General features: G+C 40.4%; 1 protein-coding gene across 14 annotated transcripts in view; it reads right to left on the bottom strand.

Moving 5' to 3' along the window:
• Positions 1-5,597: 5,597 nt before the first annotated feature.
• The window catches only part of PECAM1 (platelet and endothelial cell adhesion molecule 1), a 36,179-nt gene continuing 18,613 nt past the window's right edge, over positions 5,598-23,163 (bottom strand). For 2 of the 14 annotated variants that reach the window (XM_056343214.1, XM_056343200.1), the window contains 4 exons: positions 19,364-19,491; positions 16,799-16,816; positions 12,088-12,110; positions 5,598-7,167 (listed from right to left, as the gene is read on the bottom strand). In XM_056343214.1, coding sequence (XP_056199189.1) covers positions 6,900-7,167; positions 12,088-12,110; positions 16,799-16,816; positions 19,364-19,491 — 437 coding nt within the window. In that variant the 3' untranslated portion in view covers positions 5,598-6,899. The remainder of the gene's footprint in view (positions 7,168-12,087; positions 12,111-16,798; positions 16,817-19,363; positions 19,492-23,163) is intronic. The other 12 variants (XM_056343233.1, XM_056343249.1, XM_056343240.1 and 9 more) reach the window with 9 other exon arrangements.

The following is a 23,163-nucleotide window of genomic DNA, read 5'->3' as shown; positions in this document are numbered from 1 at the left end:
ATATGCTACAGAAGACGAAAAGGCAGCAATTTACTTAAGTCTCTATTACACTGTTAATGATTATAAGCTGAAAAACTAGACCATAATGCAGGAAACTTGTAATTTAAAAGCATCAATTATCATTTTCTCCTTGCAGGGGACATTAGTCAGGTCCGCTTTCCACAGTCCCATGCAGTATACAGATAGACCTGTAGGACTGTGTGATTCATCCCGGAACAGTCAGAAAGAAATCAAGTCAGTGGGAAGAGATCAGCTTCCAAAAAAAAAAAAAAAACCAACCAAAAAACAAAAACAGCAAGAAAAAGAAAGGAAAAGGAAATAAAGATAGTTAAAGAAAACCCTTTCAGCATTTCTTGTTTGACAAAGCACAGGTGTATGTCAGGGTTGTTTTCCAGCAGGGCAGCCTTGCCTCCCCCCAGCAATGACTAAACTGGATTTAAGCAGCGTACACAATGTTCTGAGGTTTCAGGGCTGAGCCAGCTAATACTTTCAGTCATGCTGAACATACCATCCTTCTGTAGAGATCAACTAGTCCCCAAGGTCCCTAGGAGCAACATGAATTTCTCTTCATAAGCCTGCGTATTTCCCCTCTCTGCTCCCTTAAGGTCTTTGACTTCCAGCCAGGGAGGACAGATTGTCTAGAGGCTGCTGCAGGCTCGGCACCCGCAGGTGGAACCAGTTTTTCAAGAGTGCCAACGCATGCTCTAAGTACGTTTGGATTTGTTCTTCCAGCCTTGAGGAATACCCTGAGTCAGGGCTGAGCTCTGTTCACCAAATTTGCCTGGAAGTTGCAGCTAGGGAGGTAGTCCACTCCAGTACTCTTTGCCTATATGCAGGCATTTCCAGGAACGCTGGGCAGCACAAAATGCTGGATTCTTATCTGGATGCCACGGCTCAAGTACCCGTGGCCACACGTGGTGACAGTTATGGGAGTGTTGCACAGCCGGTCCAACTTGCTTGTGAGAAGTAACAGCCAACGTAACTGAAGCGATACAGGCCATCTAGTCCTGATCGCCTGGCTGGGTGGTATGGGCACAATCAGCGGCTAAAAAATTGTATCTGTCATTTTGCGTGCAAGGTCTGCATTTAGACACGCTTGGCTTTACCTGATTTCAGCTCTTCTGTGGGTCACACTGCAGAATCACAGCTCATCTCCAGCCACCTCTAGAGCTTTTACTTGGTAACAGCTCTTGCCATTCCTAAGCAGCAATGTTTTGCTCTTTAAAGGTCCTGTACCTTTAATGATCATGAAGTTGAAACAAAAATATAAAACCCAACTCAAACAGCAATAAAATCAAAACTAGGTTTTGCATTATGGAGACTGCAAGATTTTCATTACTACCATGCTTTAAATAACTTAAAATTATTCAAAAGCAATCTATATTTCCTATTGACAATCTCATGTTAATTTAATAACCTGGGTGGCTGTAATTTTAATTAATTGACTTACACTCTGACTGCATCTTAATAGACTTGACAATTTTTTCTTCCATTAGACTCACAGCCTACTATCAAGCAGGGATGCCAAGCTCACCCCTTCCAATAACATCATGACTCAGCCCACTTAAGACAAAGCCCTCACCTTTGTCCCACTGATGTCAACCTCTCTGTCCCCTCAACTCCCTGTGGACAGACAAGCAGCTCTCATTTTCACTGCCTTGGAAGCACTTACCCCCAAACAGAGCAGAGAGGTCCTTAAGGAAGAGCTGGGGCTGAAAAGTGGTGATTGCACTTGGGAGAGGACACACTTCCACAACTTAGTGCTGGTTGGAGCCTGAACCATCCCAGAAGGTCCCACTAGGGAACAGCCTGGGTGGGCAGTGGGAGCCGCAGGGGAGCGCAGGCATTTGGCATGGATTAGTTCCATGAAGACAGCAGTCAGGTCAGGGCCGGCAGCTCTGAACAAGCTGAAGTTCACCGGTGAGACTTTTCTGCCCTTGTAGCACTGCCTCAATTGATTTGCAAAGTGAAACTGAGTCAGTGGAGACTTGGCTCTGCATGTACTTAAAAAATGAATAAACAAAAAGCCAGTGCCGAGGATTTAAAGCCAAGCTCTCCCTACGCAAATGGTGATAAGTGCTTTGTGAAAACAGGCTATTTCAGCAGTCACAGTTCCTCTGCAGGCACTGAACAGGGCTTGGATTATGCCAGCTAAATAACAGTGTAATATGACGACTTCTTTTGAAGACACATGTTCCCAGTGTCAATATCACAGTCTGTCAACTGTATAGCACAGGCTCCTCAGTGCCTACGTGTCCGCGTACAGGACTAACGCACAGACCACAGCAGTTGAAATGAATCTCTTGTCTTCTTGGATCAATGGTGCTGTTACCTGCAAAGTGCTTTTTATTAACGTGTATATATCTTCTACTTCTCCTAGCAGTCACAGGACTACTATAAACCCATGAATCTTTGGGACAAGCCACCTCTACAGCACTGGTTCTGCTGCAGCACATTCCCCAGAGCATCGCCAACACCCTGAAGTGTGGAGCCATTAAGGTGACTGGACTAACAGGTCGCTTCTTCCCAAACCTTCCGCAGTCTGGGGGAGTTCTCTCCCCCAGCCCTGCTCACTCCCCTCTGTCTTTCCTACCATCTTTTCACTTTCTTTCATCACTGTAATAGCTTTCATTCCAAGATCGCCTTTTATCTCCTGAGTTAAACGTTAAACCAAAAAGACAACTTCAGAAAAATCAGGGCAGTAATCAGAGGACAGTGAACTGTCACACTGGTCACTTCTGATTTTTGTTCAGTGAAAAAGTTGTCACATTTTCATTGCCCAAAAGGAGGCCCTTCTCATCTGAGTACTGATTTCATCTAGTACTCTTTTGCATTCAAGATTATACAGAAATACACTACAAATCTATTTATTTCAGAGCCAGATTCTATCTTTACGGTAAATAATAGTTTATTTGTGGAATTACTCCTCAGCCAATACCTTTTGGATCTGAATTCCTCTTAACCTTGGGAATGCCAAGATACCGTGCAAGGCCCATTTCTAACAGTCACCATTACAGCTTCACACACAGTTCAAGGCTACTGCAGATCCAGGTTGACTGGGGCATATTCCCAGTGCCTTTGCAGTGGCTGCCTAGACCTACACTGAGTTGCACTAAATCTTTCATTTCAGCTTCATGCTGTTATTCTGTTTGTCATCAGACTTTGCAGGTGACTCTCTCCCCAAGGAAACTGTGATTTCTTTTGCTATTAAATTTAAAATTTAACTACAGTGATTATTTCCTGCAATGGTGAGAATTTTTTCAGCCTTCCCACCCAGCATGCCTGTGGCTGGTGAGAAAAATTACATGCATAAATATAAGTGCTCACATTTAATTGAAGCTTCCCATGCAAGCCACATTCTCAGGATTGCTAGACTCTGAGCTTTTTTTAATGGGAGGGCCTGCAATTTAGAATGGAGCATTTCAAAGCATGAAGACAATAAGCCCCGTTCTTTGTGATTCTTTAGACATGACAACTTGCTTATTACCTCCCAAATAACAGTAAAAATGTTTATTCTGCTTTCACCAGTCTATTCAGAAAGACCTCGAAATTCTGAAAAACAAAATGTGCCAGCATTTTAGATCTGTACTGATACTCTGTTACACCATTTGATTTCTAGCTTAATTGGTGGCTTGTGTTTATCATTTGATACCTCCGTTTTTCTCCAACTTTCTTTTCCTCACAGCAGAAGGGCTGCAGCCAGTCTGACAGCATTACTTCCCTTGCCCCTGAAAGCAGAGGGCTTATGATGCAAAACAGCTTAGCGATGAATTACAACATTAAGAACTCCAACTGAACCAAGCTCAAAGAAGCAGCTAGAACAAGCATGTAACACCTGAGAGAAGTAAATAAACTTTGAGGTTTATTCACCCATGGATGAACAGGATATTTACTCTGCACAGAAGTAGCGCCCCAGCATTTACGAACAATTCACTAACCTATGGAAAGAGAAAGAAGTCACTGCCGGTAGGTTTGCACTGTTTTGAAACCTGTTCTGTGAGAGTGGCACAGGTCCAGATGAAGAGGTCACACCACGACAGGAGTAAAAGTCACAATGCTCCGTTTACTCTGTGCATGTAGAGGCAAAAAAAGTCAGAACCGGGGCCGGGCCTGCCGCCCTCCCCGCACACCAGCCCCTGCTCGCTCCGCCTGAGCCCCTTCCAGCCCGGGCCAGGCAGGGGCCACCCCGGCGGCAGGAGGGACCCGTGGCCACCCCCGTGGCCCTGCAGGTCGCTTGCCACCAGGGGGCAGCACCGGACCAGCGCCGGCAGCTGCCGGGTGCTGTGGGCGGCACAACACGGGGCAGGGGGGAGGGGGCTTCAGCCCGGCGCCGGGCAGGGTCCCCTCGCCCTGGGCGCAGGTGACACCAAAGGAGGCACAGCCAGCCGCACTCCGCGGCCCTGACAGGTGGTTTCGCGCACGAACCAGACAGCACACCATCGCCGCTTTTCCCACAAAAGGGAAATACACTTACGTTAGACAAGAAAATAAGCAGCTGCTGGTTTGCTGGAAATGAAAAAAAATTAGCAGTGGCAAGGAAGATGAGTCTGTTGATTTAAAGCACTTCTGTATCTCAGCCCTAAAGCCTCTGCTCTGCAGTCGTAACAATATGATAAAGTTAGCCAAGCAGGCAGTGGGGTGAAAGCCTCTTCCCCACCGTGCTTAGGGCAAGCGGGGTGCGGCGCTGCCCGTGGGACTGCCCAGGCAAGGATGCCACAAAGGGCCTCAGCATGCTCCGTCCCCTTCGTCTTCTCAGAAATATTTAGCAACACACCTCAATTTATATTTGCTGAGCTCAACTTGGCGGCAATATAGAAATCTGAATTTTTTTCAGTAACATTGTTCGAGCTCTAATCTGAGCTTTAATCTGTTTCAGTAACAGATTCAAGGCATATTTCCAGAATGTTTCCAATGGGACAATGAGTCTTGTTTGGCGTCCAGAAGACATGCTCGTAACAGGACATTTGGACTCCTTGTATAGCTGTTTACTTCATGGGCCCGTTTACCTTGCCTTCACTGGAGAGGTCTGCTGATCTAATGTTCTGTATTTTAAAATATTTTTGGTATATCTGTAAGACAAAACAGAAGTGCTCAAAGCAGTGCACAGCACTCTAAGAGGTGGACAGTTCAGACACGTTTCAGTAGGACAAACAACTTCTATTACAGACTAAATCCAAAATAGTTTAGGATTATTCCGGACAAGAGACAAGCTGAAACAGATCAATTAATTGTCCCACTGCAGCTCCATCGTGCCCAGATGACATTCTGAAACTTCCCAGAAACCAGTGCTTTCCTGAGCTGTGCCAAGGGCTGTGGAAAGGTTTGTGGAGGAACTTTTACCTTTGTAATTTAGCAAGAGACTTACATGAACGCAAGCGCTCCCACGCTTAATTCTTAAACCAATTTAGTGCATTTACCTGCTGCTAAACTTGTTCGTGACACCAGACCCAAGTGCCTGGAATCACTTGTTGCAGAGATGACATCTTCCATATGTAGATTTACACAATGTATCTATATGGTTCAGCACTAATAAAAAATGTCACAGGCATTCATTTGCAAGTGATCACTAATATGAACATGCAAGATACAGTGCAAAGTTCAATTCAGAGTTTTCTTTATTAAAACACTTTTTCACATTCCTTATACTAACGCATTTGTATGGACACTCATGGGATGCTAGAAAGAACATCTGACAACAGAACAATGCTATGAAGTCGGTCATTTGTAAAAGGCTTATGATACAAACAACATTCGCATAGGGAACAATAAATTAGAGATATTAGCCAATAACTGGAGCTTGCAAATTTAAACATTTGGAAAGAGAATATAAAACCCTTTTGTATTTCTTGCTGGTTTTGCACCTTTGATGCAGTGCTTTAAAGCAGTAACTATATATGTATATACAAATCCACATCCTCTCTTTAACTGTTTTCTAATTAAAACAGGAACCTTCTTACCTGTGGCCCAGATCTTGTAGTAATTTAATCTGCAGCAAGAAAAGGTGAGCAATTGCAGTGTCAAAGACCAGCTGGTTAAGGGGCTGGGGACAAGTACAGTACTTTTTCTGGTTTGTTTTGTGTTCTTTTTTTAAACTTGTGCAACTGAGATAAACATGGGCTGCAAAGATTAGATCCAGGTCCAAACTGGATCCATGTTAGTGGTTTATCATACTATAGAGAAAAAGGATAGGCATGAGGTTCCATAGTGGACAAACTGGACACAAGTGTGACTTCATGTCTCTCCTAAAATCAGTGGAATAAGGATTATACATAACAGGATTTTCAGGTACAAACTCACTGACCTGGGTGTAGTATATCCACCCACTGAAGACCTGTATTTTGCATCATCCAAAATAACTGTGATGGGCAAGCATTCCTTGAAGAACCGTCACACCAAACTAACCAACAAGCATCAGAACCTTTAAAGGGGAAAAGCAATTCAGCAAAGAATCAAGAACATTTGTGCCTCTACTGATAGAAGCACTTGGTAAAATACTGCATCTCTGAACAGTTATTCAAGTTTTTAGAGAGCCCAGAGCTCACTCTTCTGGCATGCCCTCATTGCAGTGTAGCATCCAAGTGAGCTATAAATTAGCTGGCTCCAAGACTGGTAGCAGTCCAGCTGCTGCAGCACAGGGAGTTCAGCGCAGGCTGCAAGATCATGTCAAAGTACATACACGGTTGGCCAAGCTGTGCTGAGCTCTGTTCTGCCACAGTACAGTCTTACTGATAACCAAGTCAGCTGGTTTCAAGCAAGCTTAGAAATTTGTACATCCTACTGGCATCACAGTAGTTACTGCACTGTAGAAACGTACTTCCTCAGCTGTAGCTTCCCCTTTCATTTCCTCAGAGCGTGATGCATTGAAGGCTAGAAAGGCAAAATTGCATTAGCAGAAGAAATTAAAAATGAGAACCTAGGTCAGTGGTTTCTAGAGCCACTTTCCTATGAGAATTTTTATTTGTAATTTTTTCCATTAAATGCTTTAGGAACATCTCCATTGTTCCCCGTAAGGACATAAACTTTGAAAAGAAGAGCCTGGCAAACTCATAAATAAGTGCTGCAGAGCTTTTGAAACATTTGCAACATCTTCCATCTTGGCTTGTTTTCTTCTCCCAGCTGATCTTTGAGACGACTGTTCTAAGTAGCATCAGGATGCCCTTGTAGTCTCTGTTAGAAACCAGACCACAAAAAAAAAAAAAAAAAAGCTATGAGTATAAATGTCCTCCTGCCCTCTCCTGTCCTTTTTGATCGATACAAAACTTCAAATTTAGTAACATATTCCTCAGAGCACTGTACAATGAACTAATAAATACTCGCAAGTTCCCTGGGGAGATACTAATATTATCTTCATCAGATAAAAAAGGAAATAAGACAGTGGGAGATTTAGGTTAACAGTTCCAGGCTAGACTGCAATACTGTTAATCACCAACATCTGAAACTGGATGCTTACTGATAAAAGTTGGACTCTTAAAGGAACTGCTTAAAGGAACTCAACAAATCTGAAAGTCAGATCATTTATTTACTAGTAGATGCTCTGCTGCCATAATCAGGCCCCCATCTTCAGTCCCACAAGAGTGAAAACCTTTTCCCAAGAAGCATTTGGGTATCTCAACAGCGAGCAATGCAGCGTTCAACTTTTAGACACCGTGTTTCTACAAAAGTCTGTTCCTTTGAGTAGGTTATCGTCAGTACACAGCAGGGACATAGCAACCTGGGACTGAGAATCACAAAAGGCAGCGTGCAGATGGAGTCCTCTATGCTAGCCAATGGGACAGGGCAAAGAAAGATCCCAAATTTCATTGCCTTTATACTGTAAGACAGAAATAATTCAGTTCCACTGAGGATTTACAACTGTCAAGTCTTTCCTGGCATCAGTTGCCAAAGCAAGTCTTCCAACAAATATCTGCTAAGAGTACATGGTGGCCTCTAACCTAATAGTTTAGTCTGTCAGCACCGAGGCGCCTAATTCCTTTTGTGGACTTACCCCCAAAGGATTTGCCCCATGAGTCAGAGGCAGGAATTCCTGGTTTATAATTCAGTGTTTATTTCAGAGTATCACCTTGTTTTTCATATCCTGACTGCCTGAAATCTCCCCACAATTTTAAATGGACACATCCTTCATCTTCGTTTCCTTTCTGAAACTATTGTGCCATGTTACTATGCATAGTTAAACACATGCCAGGTCCCACTTTGGAGCTGGCTATGTTGTGCTGGCAATGTGAAACAATCCCTTTACCACTGAGAATTTACAAAATACTTTTGGGCTCACTTGAGTCAGAAGAGAAAGTAGCTGAAAAAAACCCAGAAATTTCTCCAAATACATTGACATTGTACAGGTTTCTGTCTCAGAGGGCACATTCTGAGGCTGAACAAATAGGCAGCTAAAAGTACGCTATGTTCTGACGGAGGTTGCCAGTCCTCGTCTACCCCTAGGACAGAATCAAACAAACAAACAAACACACATCTAAGAGGTAATAGGAGAAGAGGAGATATGAAGTCAGAATGTACTGCTGAGGTAAATTTGACACAATACCAATTAGTATTTGGCGAAGTGGCTATCTCATTGTTAAGATATTTCCTTCAATATGTTTTCAGAAACTGGGACCATTAAATAACTTAGAAAGATTGCCAGCTCTGATTTCAGGAAGGAAACCTCCTCCCAGTTCCTCTCTAAGTAATTCATTTCTTTTGCAAATACTTCCTATGGATAGCATTTAAGATACAAAATTTCTGAAACAGAGGAGAAAGAGGGAAGGAACTCCTGACACAAAACACTAGAAATGACCTAAAAGTCCAAGGCATTCAAGTTCAAGGTACTCCGGACTGCAAATCAATCAGAACCTGTATTGCAACTGGGCCTTTACACAATTAAAAGAATTCGAACTTTAACTTACTGTTTTTCTAACATACCGCCTTTCTTGACACAACACAAACACTTTCAACGCCCCTGTGTAACACAACACTTACTGTCAGTACACAGTGTTTACTAAAGCCCTGAGCTCAATCTTTTAATGATCCCTCAGTGAAGATGAAGCAAATTTTCTAAACTTCCATGCTGGATTATTTATTCTGACAGAAACTATGTAGGGGCAAATGCAGACGAGCAGGGCTAGCATTCATTAATGTGATGTCTTTCATCTTTCTTTTCCACAATGCGGTACTTGTTTTGCCTGTGACTTCTGGAAGACAATGCAGAACTGAGTTATCGGAGTTTACCTGAGGAATGGAACCTGCACTGCCATTTGAATTCAGACAGTGAAAAGGACAACAGGATCTGATGTAGAGTCTCCACGATCATTACTGAAACAAAAAGGCTGCGCGGCCTCCTGTCTCTGAAAACACAGCTCTTGGCAAATCACTCCTCTCTCTGCTGTGGTGCCCTTTATCCCACACTTCTGGAATACCTATTACTTCCTAAACAGAGTCAACTTCTACAAGCTTTTTGACAGGTCACCACAGCTAAGTAATCCATCTGGTATTTCATGTGATTATGATGCCAGCTGACCAGCCTAGCTCCTGAAGGCCTCCTTTCACTCACAGATTAAGGGAGTAGTAGATCAAAAGCAACTTCACCTCTGAGCCAAATACTTCATTCAGCTATATAGAAGCAGAACAGCTGGGGAGGAAGTTTAAGCCACTTGATCACTTTAGAAGGAGCATTTTCCTTTCCATGAGTAGGTTCAACAACTCCTCATTTGGACCAAAACTCTGAGGTGCATCACAGTTAAGCACTGTGTAAAAATGAGCTACAGAAAAAAACAGTTGCAAGACAATAATGACAGAAAACATCTTAGTAGCTCCCTGCCTCTTCTGTACTCATCTATGTTGCCTGAAAAGTGCTGAGAGACAAGTAGGGGGGATGGAAAAATCTATAAAGAAATTTATCTGTCCAGTCCAACTTTAGGTCACTTATCTAGAGAGTTCAAAAGAGGGATGGAACTGCTTTTTGTCACAGGTTTTATGGGAATAGAAGTGGGAATTCAAGAAGCAGAGGGTAAGGATCTGGTTTTTTGCTATGTCCTTTAGAGCACTAACAATTAAAAAAAAATAGTCACTATTTGAAGTATATGAACAGCATCTAAGGAGGGGACAATGTCACAGATGGGAACTGAGTAAGGCTACTTGTAACAAACTCAAGGAAGACGTGCAGGTGTTATGAAGCTGACTTTTCTTTGGGGTGTTTCTGAAAATGGGATTAGTTTTAAAGAATAACTAGTTTTATTACTCTCCTACTGTTCATAGGAGTTTGCATAGACAACATGAAGAAAACACTGCCCTCAGCTGACACTTTCCTCCCTTGTATCTAACATTACTTCATAAAGCTTGCTAAAGCAGACAATCTAATAGCCCAATTAATTATGATGAAAGCGATTTACATGGGGTAGTCAGTGTATTTTCACTGAAGCAGCCTCATTATACTTCCATGGAGAGTTTTTTTTGCTCACTTTTGGCCTCAGGAAAACAAAAAAAACCTTCATAAAACTTTGGTCTTTCATCTAATGTCCATTATAAATTATATAGGGTGAAGGAAAAAGAAAAAGACAAAACCTCCTCCCTAAGCTTACACAAGACATCTATCACAGCCGCTCTTGCCCATTTTTCCTTTTGTGTTGGAGAGGGATAAACTTTCTTCTGCATGATTCTCTAAGGAATGCCAGGTATAACCCAGAAGAGGTTTCAGCTTAATTTATTTTTAGAGATTTGAGAGCAAAGAATAAAAACAAACCTTTAAACTAAGAGAGACAATGATACGATAAATGCTACTGGCCTGTTAATATATGTCTGTTTATTGTAACACAGCCTGTGACCTTCAGCATACTGCCAGTGTCTCTAAATAATACAATGGGCTGCTTTTTTATCCCATGGGGATGCGAGTGCTGATGGAGCCTTTCAAAACTCAAATAGATGCCATAAACTGACATAGACTGTGCTATTGTGATTCTTATTTATAAGTCTCTCCCTCTTTCTTTTTAAGTACAAGTTCCAAAGTCACAAAGTGGATGGCAGAAAAAAACACCGGGTCTGCAGTGTTTGAGGTTGGATTAGATAGCTTTACCTAACTTTCATAAAAGTACACCTGAAATGTAAGTTCCCTGCCTCTTAGATCTCTTGAGAGAGCAACAGCTCATTCGAGACACTTATTCTTTTTTAAAAAAATCTGTATGTTTTCACTGGCTTCTTAGCCCTATAAAGCTGTTCACTACCTACAGAACCTTCACAAAACTCCTGTTTAGCTGAAATCCTCCATATACGGATGGTACTATTCTCACCACTTGGTTAGAGCAGCATAACTGTGACACAGCTACGTATTCTGACACAAAAAATTGCTCGCTTCTAAAATTTCTCACAAATTCTCAGTTTTCACCACTAGCCCTTAGAGTCATCCCACTTGCTGTATCAGTGGATGAAAATGAGCCCAGAAGGGAACAGTCACAGACAGTGCGTAGAAGGGACTTCTGCAAGTTCAGGTGGTCGGCTTAGTTTAACTCTCCATTTCACATCTTAGGAAGGACCTCACTCCTCTGGATATTCCAGTCACAGAAGATATGCCTGTGCACTTGAGCAGCCACACCCTGAGGAGATTCACTGGCACTGAACGGGTTTTACAGATGGGACTGGAACAACAGCTCTGCCCACAGCGAGCGATTTGTTTACTAGCTTAGCAGGTTTTCATATGCAACTCTTGAGTGCCTCAGGTTCATCAGAAACCTGAGTCAAGCAGCAGCCATCCCCAACCTTGTGCCATCCTGTCAGCATAAATATTTGTGGCACATATCCAAAGCTGTGCAGGTGTTCAACACAAATTCTTAGAAGATCATTTATTTGTCATTTACCTCCTGTACCAGCACTACCAAACACGAGTCAGTTCCATGGAGGTTTAAAGCTGACCCTTCTATAAACATAGTACTGAAAACCTGATTAGTAAGATTATATATGAAGGGATTGCCCAGTGGCTGTCCAGTAAAGGTCCTGAACAACAAACAAACAATTAAAACGTAGCAACACTTCAACACTATCTCACTAGATATACAATAATCTTAATGCAATTTCCCTCCATTTAACTGCTGGAATAAAATGTATACTTACAGAATGCCTGTTTTCCACAGAATCTGCAAAATAAAATGCAATGTATAAATTATGAATTGGCACATTGCAAAGCCGATCGGTTCTACCTTCCAGCAAATAGACTTTTATGTTTAATCTAACTGTTTCTGTTCACCTTGCAATGATGTAAAATTGCCGCCTACAATTAACATTCAAGCTCTGGTCTGAAGAAGTATTCAAGCACAAGGGTGGGGCCAGGCATTTCAAAGACCACGCTGAACAGTGCGTGTTTGACAGCCTTCCTGATTGATTATGGTTTAGAGCAGAAGTCTCTACTAAGAGCACAAGCTGTTACTGGACAAAAAGTCTTCCTTCTAGAGGCAAGTTCTCATGAGCATTATACTTCCTCTTCTAATTCCTTGTCAGGAAAATAACATACTGCAGAAATCCGGTATAGGATACAATTTTCAGAGCCAAGTAAGATCCTGCAAAGACACCTGAAATTTTATTAATAAAAAGATGCCTGTTCCAAATGAAAACCTCAGAGCCAGCGGGCTTCTTCTGTTTAGGATCAGTGAACTTTAAGATTAGGCTTATTTTAAAAAAAGTGGGTTTAGCTACTCAGAAGTTTCACAGAATACCTTCAAATACTAAACCATAAATATTTATTTGCCCTCTGAAAGTAAGGCAATCTAGATACATAAGGGAAGTAACTCTGCTTTCAGAAGAGGACTTTAAGTCTTGTTAAAAGCGCTCTTTTGTATGGTCTGTTAAGATATTTCACACATGACTAAAGAAAGTGCTGAATCTTGAAGGGCATTTTCTTGGGAAGTACATCAAATTCAGTGGAGAGAGGTCATGTCAAGGAAATTCATCTAATGCTTAAAACAGAGGGTTTGGACTAGGACTCTGGGTTAACCTTGCCAGCATTTCTTCTATAAATGTGGAATAGTTTCTGAATCTATGTTTTTCTTAAGTATATATATTTTTAAACTGCAAATAATAACATCAGTTCTCCCATAGGCAGAACACTTACACTAAATGTTGAAAGGTTCTCTGACATCGTTACATGAAGGATATTATGAAAGGTACTACTGCCATAAATAGAACTTTAATTCAAGATCTTTTAGTAACTCCCTTGCAAGCCAGCAGAAGTAATGAGGAAACTGAACACAGGTGAATCTAACTTGGCAGATAATGCTCGTCTCTTTTTCTCTCTTCTTTACAGTTACATCCATGTATCTCTCTGGTGCAGTTAAGCTCGTGCAGTTAAGCTCATACAGTTTCTACCATCCACATTTACATGAGGATTGTGATTCTGCCTCACTGAAAGCAGCATCATGAACACAGTATACAATCAGGCTGCAATTCCTGAAACACAGAGAGACTACATGAATGTCGCTGGCACTGTACTCTACAAGTTTTCTCCCAGACAGTTCTACCCAGAACTTTTAGCCTAGGAAAAGGATTAAAAACTGAGGTGACTATAGCACTTTATTCCAGTACATAAAGTTTCTTTCAGTATAAAATGGATCTTAATGTTTGGGGCAAGTTTGATCCCTATATGTTTAACCAGTTTGATAAGAAACAAAATAGTAAGTTACGTGGGAAACACGTAAAAGCTTTTTGTGTCCTGAAAGGTGACAGAAGTGAACAAAAACACTGCTGACCCAGTGCTACATCAAAGCTTGACTTTAAATGGACAAAACTATATGTTAGGTTTATGAAGTGAAGTATTAACGAGCTCTAGTTTAGTCCTCTGTCACCATGTATTGTGCTTACAGGAAGGAGGAAATGAGAAATTTTGTATAAATTCCAAACTTCAAACAATGGGATGTTTGCCATCCCAAAGCTACTAGGTCACTATCACAGATAGCCCGCCTCCTTGTTATCTGTCACCCATACTCAAAATAGTGTGGTTTTCTAGCTAAGTACCATATCTCTTAAAGCACGCAGATTATTACATTCTCCTGGTAAAGTGCTGCTGGAAGGCTACATGATTTTTAAAAGGTACCAATCGGGTAAACAAGCATAGCCTCTAACGAAAGCACAATGACACAGTGCTTTTGCCAATTCTTTGCTACATTAATCTTTTCACAACCTTTTTTATTTCATTCCTATTAAAAATATGAGGTGTTTTTTACTTGAAACACACTGATTTTACAGTGATGAAAGAGAACAGAGAGATTTTTCAAATGACACCTGGCTTTCCCGTACTAATAAAACCAGGGAAATGAGAGATGCTAGATTCTAGTCATATACAGCAAAACTGGTCAAGCTTCCATAGCAGGGCAAACAAGAAACTGCATGTTTTGTGAAAGGAATCAGAGCTGAAGGTCTGGGGCTGGTGATTTCTAAAAGATTCCTAGAGTCTAATGAAGGCAGGTGTTTTTTATAGATTTCTGATGGATTTAAACCCTTGCTACTGCTTTTAGTTGATGGGATTTAAAATTCAAAGAACACATTTTTACGAAGAAATATATTAATGGCAGGAATTTAAGACACTGTCATCCCCATCTGCTCTGCCCTTTCTTGTTACTAGAGGTTAAGGAGAAGACATGCCTGAACAATTGCAGTTCATAATCTATTTCAAACCCATCTCCAACACTGGTGAAAGCTAAGATGCTAGATTATCATCTGAAGATGCTGAACTGCAGGCACATACTACATTCTGCCAAGCCTTATATTGGAGCAGTAGCTTCTAAAAGGGAATCCTGGCAGGCAGCTTGGGAATAGATCTTACACAGGGGCATGCATGCAATTCAGTTTTGCATTTTAGGTTCAAGCAAGGTCAGAAGCTCCCTGCATATTTGTGTCTTACTGAAACCATCTGGCTCTGCAGAATTTTTGGCTGAAGCTATTATAAGCATTTGGCTCTGAAATCAATGTCTCACAGATCCAGGCTTTGGTCTAGAATATGTCTTGAAATCTAAAGGTCCAAAGGGTTTTTATTTTGGAGAAGGGACAGGTTATTTGCATGATTTCAGACTGCATGCAAGTAGCATGTGCTCATAAGGCCTGAGTTTTGAATAGCAAAACGAATCCCCAGATCCTGTAAGTTTTCTCCATCCACATTTACATAAGGATGTAATGTGGAATGTAGTGTAATGCTGGAAGAGGCATTCAGAGGGAAATTCTGGCTAAGTACTGAGGTGTTAAGCCTAAGGCTAAGTAGCAGGAAAGTATTTGAGCAGATTTCCTGATTGCTAGAACTGATTTCCAATAGTTTGTTCCAAACTACTGAATGCAATGGGGACTTCTCATGCCTCTTTCCACTGGGATATATTTATTTTTCCATAGTACATTGTTGGTTGCAATAGGATTCTTCGAATTTCCTGTCTCGCCACTGCAGTTGCTTCCAAGTGAGCAATTCAGTTTTCCAGGCTTGGCAGCATAAAGGCTAGCTCTGCATTTTGTTCACTAGATTTCAATTTTCTAACAAGAAATTAGGACTAGTTATCTTGCAACAAAACACTATGAGGTTCAATTTAGCGCACATCAAGATCAGCGTAAAGCCTGTCACTGCCTTTTGTGAGCTGATACACAGCAAGCAAAGGCAGAATTCGCTGAAGGAGCAAGAACATACTAATACATTGTCTTCCATGGGAAGTGCCTGAAAAAATGTAAGGAAATCTGCCAGCTGGAGTTGGCTCTAGTCTTCTCAGCAACGTGAGCAGAACTATGCTACCCCAAGAACTGGGATCAATGTTGAGGAAAGGGGTAGAGCTGAGATAAAGAAGCAGTATGGAGAATGCTTAGACTTCCTGCCCCTACTGCCTCTTGGGAAGATGAAAGGTGTGATGGAAGTACATCGTGCATCTAAAAGAGCCTCCACCTACCCAGCTGAACTTAGTATCTGACACATGCTGACCCCTCCCTCAGGAAGCACACCGGCTGCCAGCCTAGCCTGCTGGGAGTCCAGCACAGGCAAAGTAGGCAGCAGGACCACAGCCATTTTATCATTCTTGGCAGTCTTGGCAGTTGACATAGACAATTGCCTGTTTTGCTTAAGTTTGGAATTGTCTCAGTTCTTTCTGAACAAAAAGCTACAGCTCTGGCACGGGGCTGGATATTCCCGACTCCCAATATACTTTGGCCTTTCCACAGAGCAACCAGAAAAAGTAGTATTTTAAGGAAATCGGTTCATCCTGATAGGTGTGAAGGACTTTTAGACTAACGTGTTATTGACCTGACTGATACTAATTGTGACAATTCCCCAAATTGCCATTTGGATGTAAGGTTTGACTTAAAGCTGGGACTTGAAGCTTTAGGTATTTTATGTGAAATACTAAAGTAACAGCCTATTGCTCTAGAAAAAATTTTACATCAATACCTGGGTGAACTTCCTGAACACTAAATCTCTGAATTAAACTAACCTTTCAGTAATAACGCAAGGACAACTTAATGTCTTTCAGCTGCTTCCTGAAACAATGCTAGTGATCAGCATCCTCCTGAAACCTCTCATTATATCAGAGGAAATCTAGCATCCAACTAAAAGAGACTGAGATTCTTTATCTATGGTACTTATATTTGACTTTCAATCAAAATACACCTGACTAGACCTGGATTTTGCAAATGATCTGCTTTTCGTATTGTTAAAAGGTTGACTGTAGTTAACCACATGCAGGTCTTCTGGGATTTGAAATGTGCATTTTGACAGTTTGTTTCCACCTATCTTTAATGTAGCTTCTCTTCAGGCCTGGCACTCAGAATGTCAGGAAAGCAGCACAGCAGATGGGATGGGAAGTCTTACCATAGTATGATGGAGACACTGAAATGATAGTAACAGGAGATAACATAGCCAATACAGGAAAATAAAAAGAAAAGGAATAACAGCAGATGCCCAGCACACTCCCAAAGGCCTGGGGCTTGGGAAAGGTCAGAGCATTATCTGCACTATGGATTCACATTTTGGGATAAGGACAAGCAATAGCTGTAAAACTCAAAATACAAGAGAAGCTGGTTACTGACATGGGATCTGCCTTACTGGGGACAGCAGTGAGAGCCATCAGAAAAAATGAAGTGGAAAAATACTTTAGCTCAGTCACGAAGACTTGTATAAAACATAACAACTAGTGACAGCTCTTCAGCTTCCTCTCCAGTGGACACAATTTCTGGAATGCACAGACAACTCCTTGAAAAGCCAAAATTGCTTATGAAGCACTCAATTCTAATTAAACAAACCCAAATCACAATAGTTACCTACAAACACATAATAATAAAATGTTACATAGGTCTTAAGTGTTAAGTCTGTCGAACTGCACAGCTGACAGCAATTCCCAAATTCATGTAATTTCCCCAGAGGACACATCTTTCTGAACCATTAACTTCCTGAAGTAGATTGTACTCTTGCATTTGCTCAAAAATCTCAAAGAATTTTCAAACATAGTGAAAATCATAAGGGCAAACAGACTTCTGCACCTACTAGCAATGTTCAACATCTTTCACAATTGGCCTTTAATATATTGATATATATTAAAAGTATTTAAGAAGATGATTTACTTCCTAGGGATCCTCCACTGTATTTATACTTTGCCACCTTGCAATCATACAGCCTATCAAAATTCAAAGTAAATGTTACATTTAAATAGACTGTAATGGAGCTATCCAAAGCAACTGCACAGCAATGTGATGCACTGCTTATCTAATTGAAACACTTTTCCTGTGTATCACTCAGGAAAACCAGACGTGATTAAAACAACAAACTGTTACTAGGTTTCCAAGAATAACTGAAACTGTAGAATGTTATACATAAAAGAGCAGGTGGACTGCAAGATTAAGGGGCGTTTGCATATCATCTGGATAATTCAGCTTGGTATTTCAATCATATCTCATTTTATTGCAGTTCCCACTTTATGGCAAGTAGTCTTCCACAGCTCTGCTGTACCAACCTCGAGTTTACACTACAACTCACAAAACATACTTCTAATATGCAACACTTTCCATTGTGTCAAAAATAGGAATGGTGAAAGGTCTAATAATCAGCTTCACACCTTGGCAGAAAGTGAGCAAGGGATTATACAGTCAGCTTCTGCAGCTTGTTACAGGTCCAACTCACGCTGGCTGGAAAACATTTTAGAACATTAGTGGCCTTTGGGTTCAGCCCTAAAATGAACCTGTTTTTTCTTATGATGCTGCCTAGCACTGTTCTTTAGTGTAAAGGATATTCTGCTTTTCAGTGCAAGGCTGTTAAAAATGGCTACAACACACAGGCTCAGAACTAAGCAAAGACTGAAATTCTGTTCCCAATGTTGTCACTATCTAAACATACTGCTTTAAACAAATGACCTAATCTCTCTGTTTATTCAGCTGTAAAATGGAGATTTAAAAATTGCCTTGTAAGTCTTCACAAAGGAAAATCGAGTTATGTTTTCTAAAGTACTTGAAGACCCTTACATGAAAGACTCCATAGAAACAGAATACTGTGTCAGAGTGGGTAGGAAATCCCTTATAAAATAGAAAAAATAGCAAATTAAAACACAACAATCAAAAATGGCACACAACAAAGCCACTTAATAACGCGGATGGGGACAAAACCTGAACAGTTTACAGCCCTAATATTTACAAATCTAGACTTCCTAACACAAAGAGAAGAAAGGAAATCCTTTCTGATTTAGTCTTCGACAAACTATGAAGAAATGCTTTTAACCTACTGTCTCTGAACTCATTACTGCCAGAACATTCATAGACAGTAATTGCCAGTAAGTTGCTAATGTCTGCATACAAACCTCTGTGTTACAGGAGGTAGAAAGGTAGAGCGGCTGGCATATACAATCTGAGACAATTTTTGATGGTGCTCAAAATAAATAACCCACCCTACCGAAGTGATCACATTGCTTTAAAGGTTTTGAGAGTTTGTTATTAGAGGTTCTATAGATATTTTCTGGGGTTATATGCAAAACCAGTGTAATACTTTATAACACATGGCAAACAGGCTCAACTAAGAGGAAAAGTGTTGCTCATAAGCAGTTTGAGATAACACAACACACCATCCTAATACCTAACAGGGCATGTTCAGCTCCAGATTTGGATCCAGATGTATGGCCCAACTACTTAGTAGATTACAAATGGGCTGATGAGGCAGATGTTACAAATATGAATCTCACTGCATCAAATATCTGTCGTTTATGAGAAACCATGAAGGTGCTATACAATTCATCAACACCTGTGATTTTGTAGCTGCACTCAGTATTTTCCTGTATGACTTGGATCTCTTTTTAATGGTATTTATCTCCAAAAGTATTCAGTCACAAATTTATCCCTAATCTCTATACAAATGCTTCCTTTATGTGTTTAATTTTTCACTAGCTTTACTTACCATTATTAGCTTTTCTGATTTCACTATAAACTGTTTCAGTCCCCTTCTGTACAGGAGCTGGAAAATGTATTGGCACAGAATCAATTTCTTTTCTTTTTTTTTTTTGTTGTTTGCCTTATGAAAAGCTCCTTAAACAAGCAGAACACACTGTTTTACTTTCAGAGGAAGTAGTTAACATAAGCAGCAATGAGCCTATGGAGTCTGTATAAAAAGCAACTACACCCCCGCCCCCAAACCCAGACTGTAAGGTTCTGAGAGGGACATCTCCCTCTGTATAAAAAAAGATGATGAAACAGGCTTCCCTTTCTCAATTTGACTTTAACATTCTAATAAACTTCTCAACTTAAATTGATACTACTTTAATTTTACAGAGATATCTACCACTGGAGAAGAGTTTCTCTGGATCACTCTAAAAAGCTTCTTCGATTTATTCTAAGGATTTAGGGATCCTAGACCTGAGGAGATCTATCCTTCGGAAGACTAACTACACCCCATTTTGGCAACTAGCCTGATTAAATCTTACGGGCACAAAACTGATCTAATGTAGTGTTCTTTGTGAAATGTGTCAGAAGAATATCTGCAGATTTCACACTTCTATTTTGGTGCTCTCTGGGAAAGGACTCCTCTCGGTTCCTCAGCGTGGTGGAAACTTTCATTAGTGCACTGAGATCAGGCAGACATAGCAGGAGCGAAGGCTAAGGTGGCTTGTGGAAAGATAGAAAGTGAGGAGAAAAAGCAGACAGAAGATTTGTGCCTCCAAGGTCACAGCTGGGATACCACGTTTGTCTTAGACACGTACTTTTGAGACCCTTAGTTTTACAAATAAGCTCCTTTAAACCTCTGCTCTTCTATGAGATAGCAAAAGAGGAAGAGCTTTTTGCTTCCTATATGACATCTGTGAAAGTTTACCCATAGAGATTTGATACCAAACTACAGGCACTTACCCCACTAGGGAAGGGGCAAAGCCTTGTCTAAAGGCTTGAAAATAGCAAGAACTCAGGTTCTCTATGGCCAGTGTAAACACAGCTCTGGCTAGTAGGAAATTAGGACAATTTCCTTGAATTCTTGCATGGTTGTAGATTAAGAATCCCTGGGCAACCATAGTAAAGCAAAGTGCTCCAGAATTCTGTGCATTTAAAACCACTTCCTTCATTTGGTATAAAGGCTTATGCATGCAGGGTCTAGGAGCTTGCTGTTCAAGCATCTCAAAGCATTTTAGAAACATTCACTCATTTCAGTTAAACTGAGTCTCTTAGAAAACCTCAGAATCATATCGATATCACCTCTAATTTCTGTGGATCTTCAATGAACCAAGGTTAGATTTTTTGAGCTGAAGTTGAAAAAAAAAAATTGCTGTTCCCTCTCTGCAAGAAACTGGAAAGAAAATTCACATTTCTGGATACAGAGTCCTGTACTTCAGCTATTAAAAAAAGTTTAAAGAATTCAGACATACTGATCTGCAGCCAGACTCAGGATCAGGACTGTTACTGTTCTGCATTGCTCTGAAGAAATCTAAGTGTCTCTGGCACTGCATTCTAATTTCCCAAAGCTAATTTCATTTTTTTTTAAATTCTGTTAAGCATCCTTTAAATGTTGGGAGCTAACATATCAGAATTGAGTTGCAAAACTGCCATTAATTTCAACAACAGTAGGAGTTACACTTCACCGAGTCCCTAACCACAGCCTTCAAACTTGCAGTTTTGGCATGAACTTTCTTTCTGCAAAATAGTCTGAAGATCTTGAAGCACATTTCATATGCTCATGGACTACTGCTTAAATGATCAATTCAATTTCCAGTGAAGAAAGAAGTAATCTTCTCAGAATTTTAAAGAATTTTAATGAGGTAGCTAATTTCATTTGGAATGCTTTTTTTTTTTTTTTAAAGCAGATTACAGTCCTAAAATCTACTCGTGTTGACTCTGTGAAAGACTTGGTGAGAGGTATTTCCTTAGCTTGTTCTTTTTTTCCCTGGACCCATTTCATTAAATTGTGGTATAATCCCACTGCCGATGTTATTTTCTTCATTAATGCTCCAAAAGTCACCTCAGCACTGAAAAAATGTGCTAGGAGAAATTACTTGGATGATATGACATTTTCTTCCCACTAACTTTATAATAAATAACCAGCTATAAAAGTAAAAGAAGGAGCATGTTCTTACTCAGCCACGATTAGTGGTTTCTCCCTTCTCACGTTAGAGTTATTTCCTGATCATACTTTAGCACTGGCCTTTGATTTCGATCAGATTAACAATAAAACATCTAAACCACTTTGCCATCTTTTTACACAACCAAGCTTTAGAAAAGTTAAGCACTATGGTTTTTTGTCAAGTATATAATCTCTGTAAATATTCAATTTAATAATTCTCTAGAATTACCACCTCTTTAAATATTAAATTAACATTCCACTATGACTTCTGGAATGTGTAGCCCCAGCTCCATCTTGTACTTGTCTAGCCTCCCCACCCCTACTTCAAAAAGTAGGTATCAAGTTATTCCCACATGGAAGTTTTAAAGTAAAGCAGTGAAACTTTGTGTCTAGCAAGCTTATCATTCACTGTCAGTAACACTGTAATGAACCGGGTTTTGCTCCTCATACAGAAGCACAGTACAAATAAAGTTCTTGATACACTAGCCTGTTCACCATTATACTGTGTCAAAAACTATTTCAGAAATGACCAGCTAGTACAGACACCCTGGAAAAAAAAAGGGTGAAAACACTGTTTTCAAATGTAAGTAGCCCTTTGCTGTCAAATACAAGATGTACATCCTTCTGCAATTATGTAAACCTGGTTTGAGGTGGCATTTGATTATTCCCGATTCCCAAAAGTGGCATAAAAGGCTACTGTTATAGCTTAGATACCGCAGCATTTATTGCAGTAATCTTTCACAATACAGAAAATAAGATTCTCCTGCTCCTGAGATGAACATTAGTATTGACATTGACAACAGTGGCGGGAGGAACAAATGATTGGGAAGATAAATTAATCTGAAGTTAGTCCTGAGAAATCAAAGAAACGAGTTCCTCAAAAGGCAGAAGGAATCAGACTGTACGTGCAGCCTGCTGGATGAGAGATGCGCACCCAGAGAAAAGGTAAGCATGATATACTTTGCCTTCATTCAGAAAATAAGTGGAATCAAAAGAGGTGCAATAGGGATTTGGAGCTAGGTGACAACCCAAAAAGTCTGTTCCCTGAGAAGGAACCAAACTGCAACTTGGTTTCATGCAACTCTTTGCATTTAAGCAGAACTTTTAAGATGCTCTAAGAGATTAACACATTAAGATGCTCTAAGAGATTAATGTGAAATACTTGCAGTGCGGTTGCCATTTACATAACCAAATCATGCATTTACTAAGAACTCACTTATGTCCTGGGTGCAACAAAAGAAATAGATTAGGGAGCTATCATATCTCAATATACTTGAAGCACAGTTCAGTCTTATAGAATCAATTGATGTACATAAATAGGTCTGTAACATGGGACAGCATTCTGTTAAAATAATCTGATCTCATTTACACACTACATTAAACATTATTTTGCAGTTTAATGGGGGGTTCAGTCTACATAGCATGGATACCATCTTATTACTCAGCCAGGAAAGGGATGAAAAGGCTATTTTTAGAGATGCTGATCTTGCATTTAATAGGGCTTTTAATTTAAATAATCATGCACTAGCATATCTTTATCATTCTACACCATTGCATTGTGTAGTGCACACTCAGAAACAGCTGGAACAATGAAGTGTTAGCCCTATTCTGAAAAAAGAGTACAACTATGGTATCTCAGCACAGAATTTAGCAGA

Source organism: Falco biarmicus, chromosome 1 (assembly GCF_023638135.1).
Source record: "Falco biarmicus isolate bFalBia1 chromosome 1, bFalBia1.pri, whole genome shotgun sequence".
NCBI lineage: Eukaryota > Metazoa > Chordata > Aves > Falconiformes > Falconidae > Falco > Falco biarmicus.
This window is presented reverse-complemented; position numbering and strand designations above follow the sequence as displayed.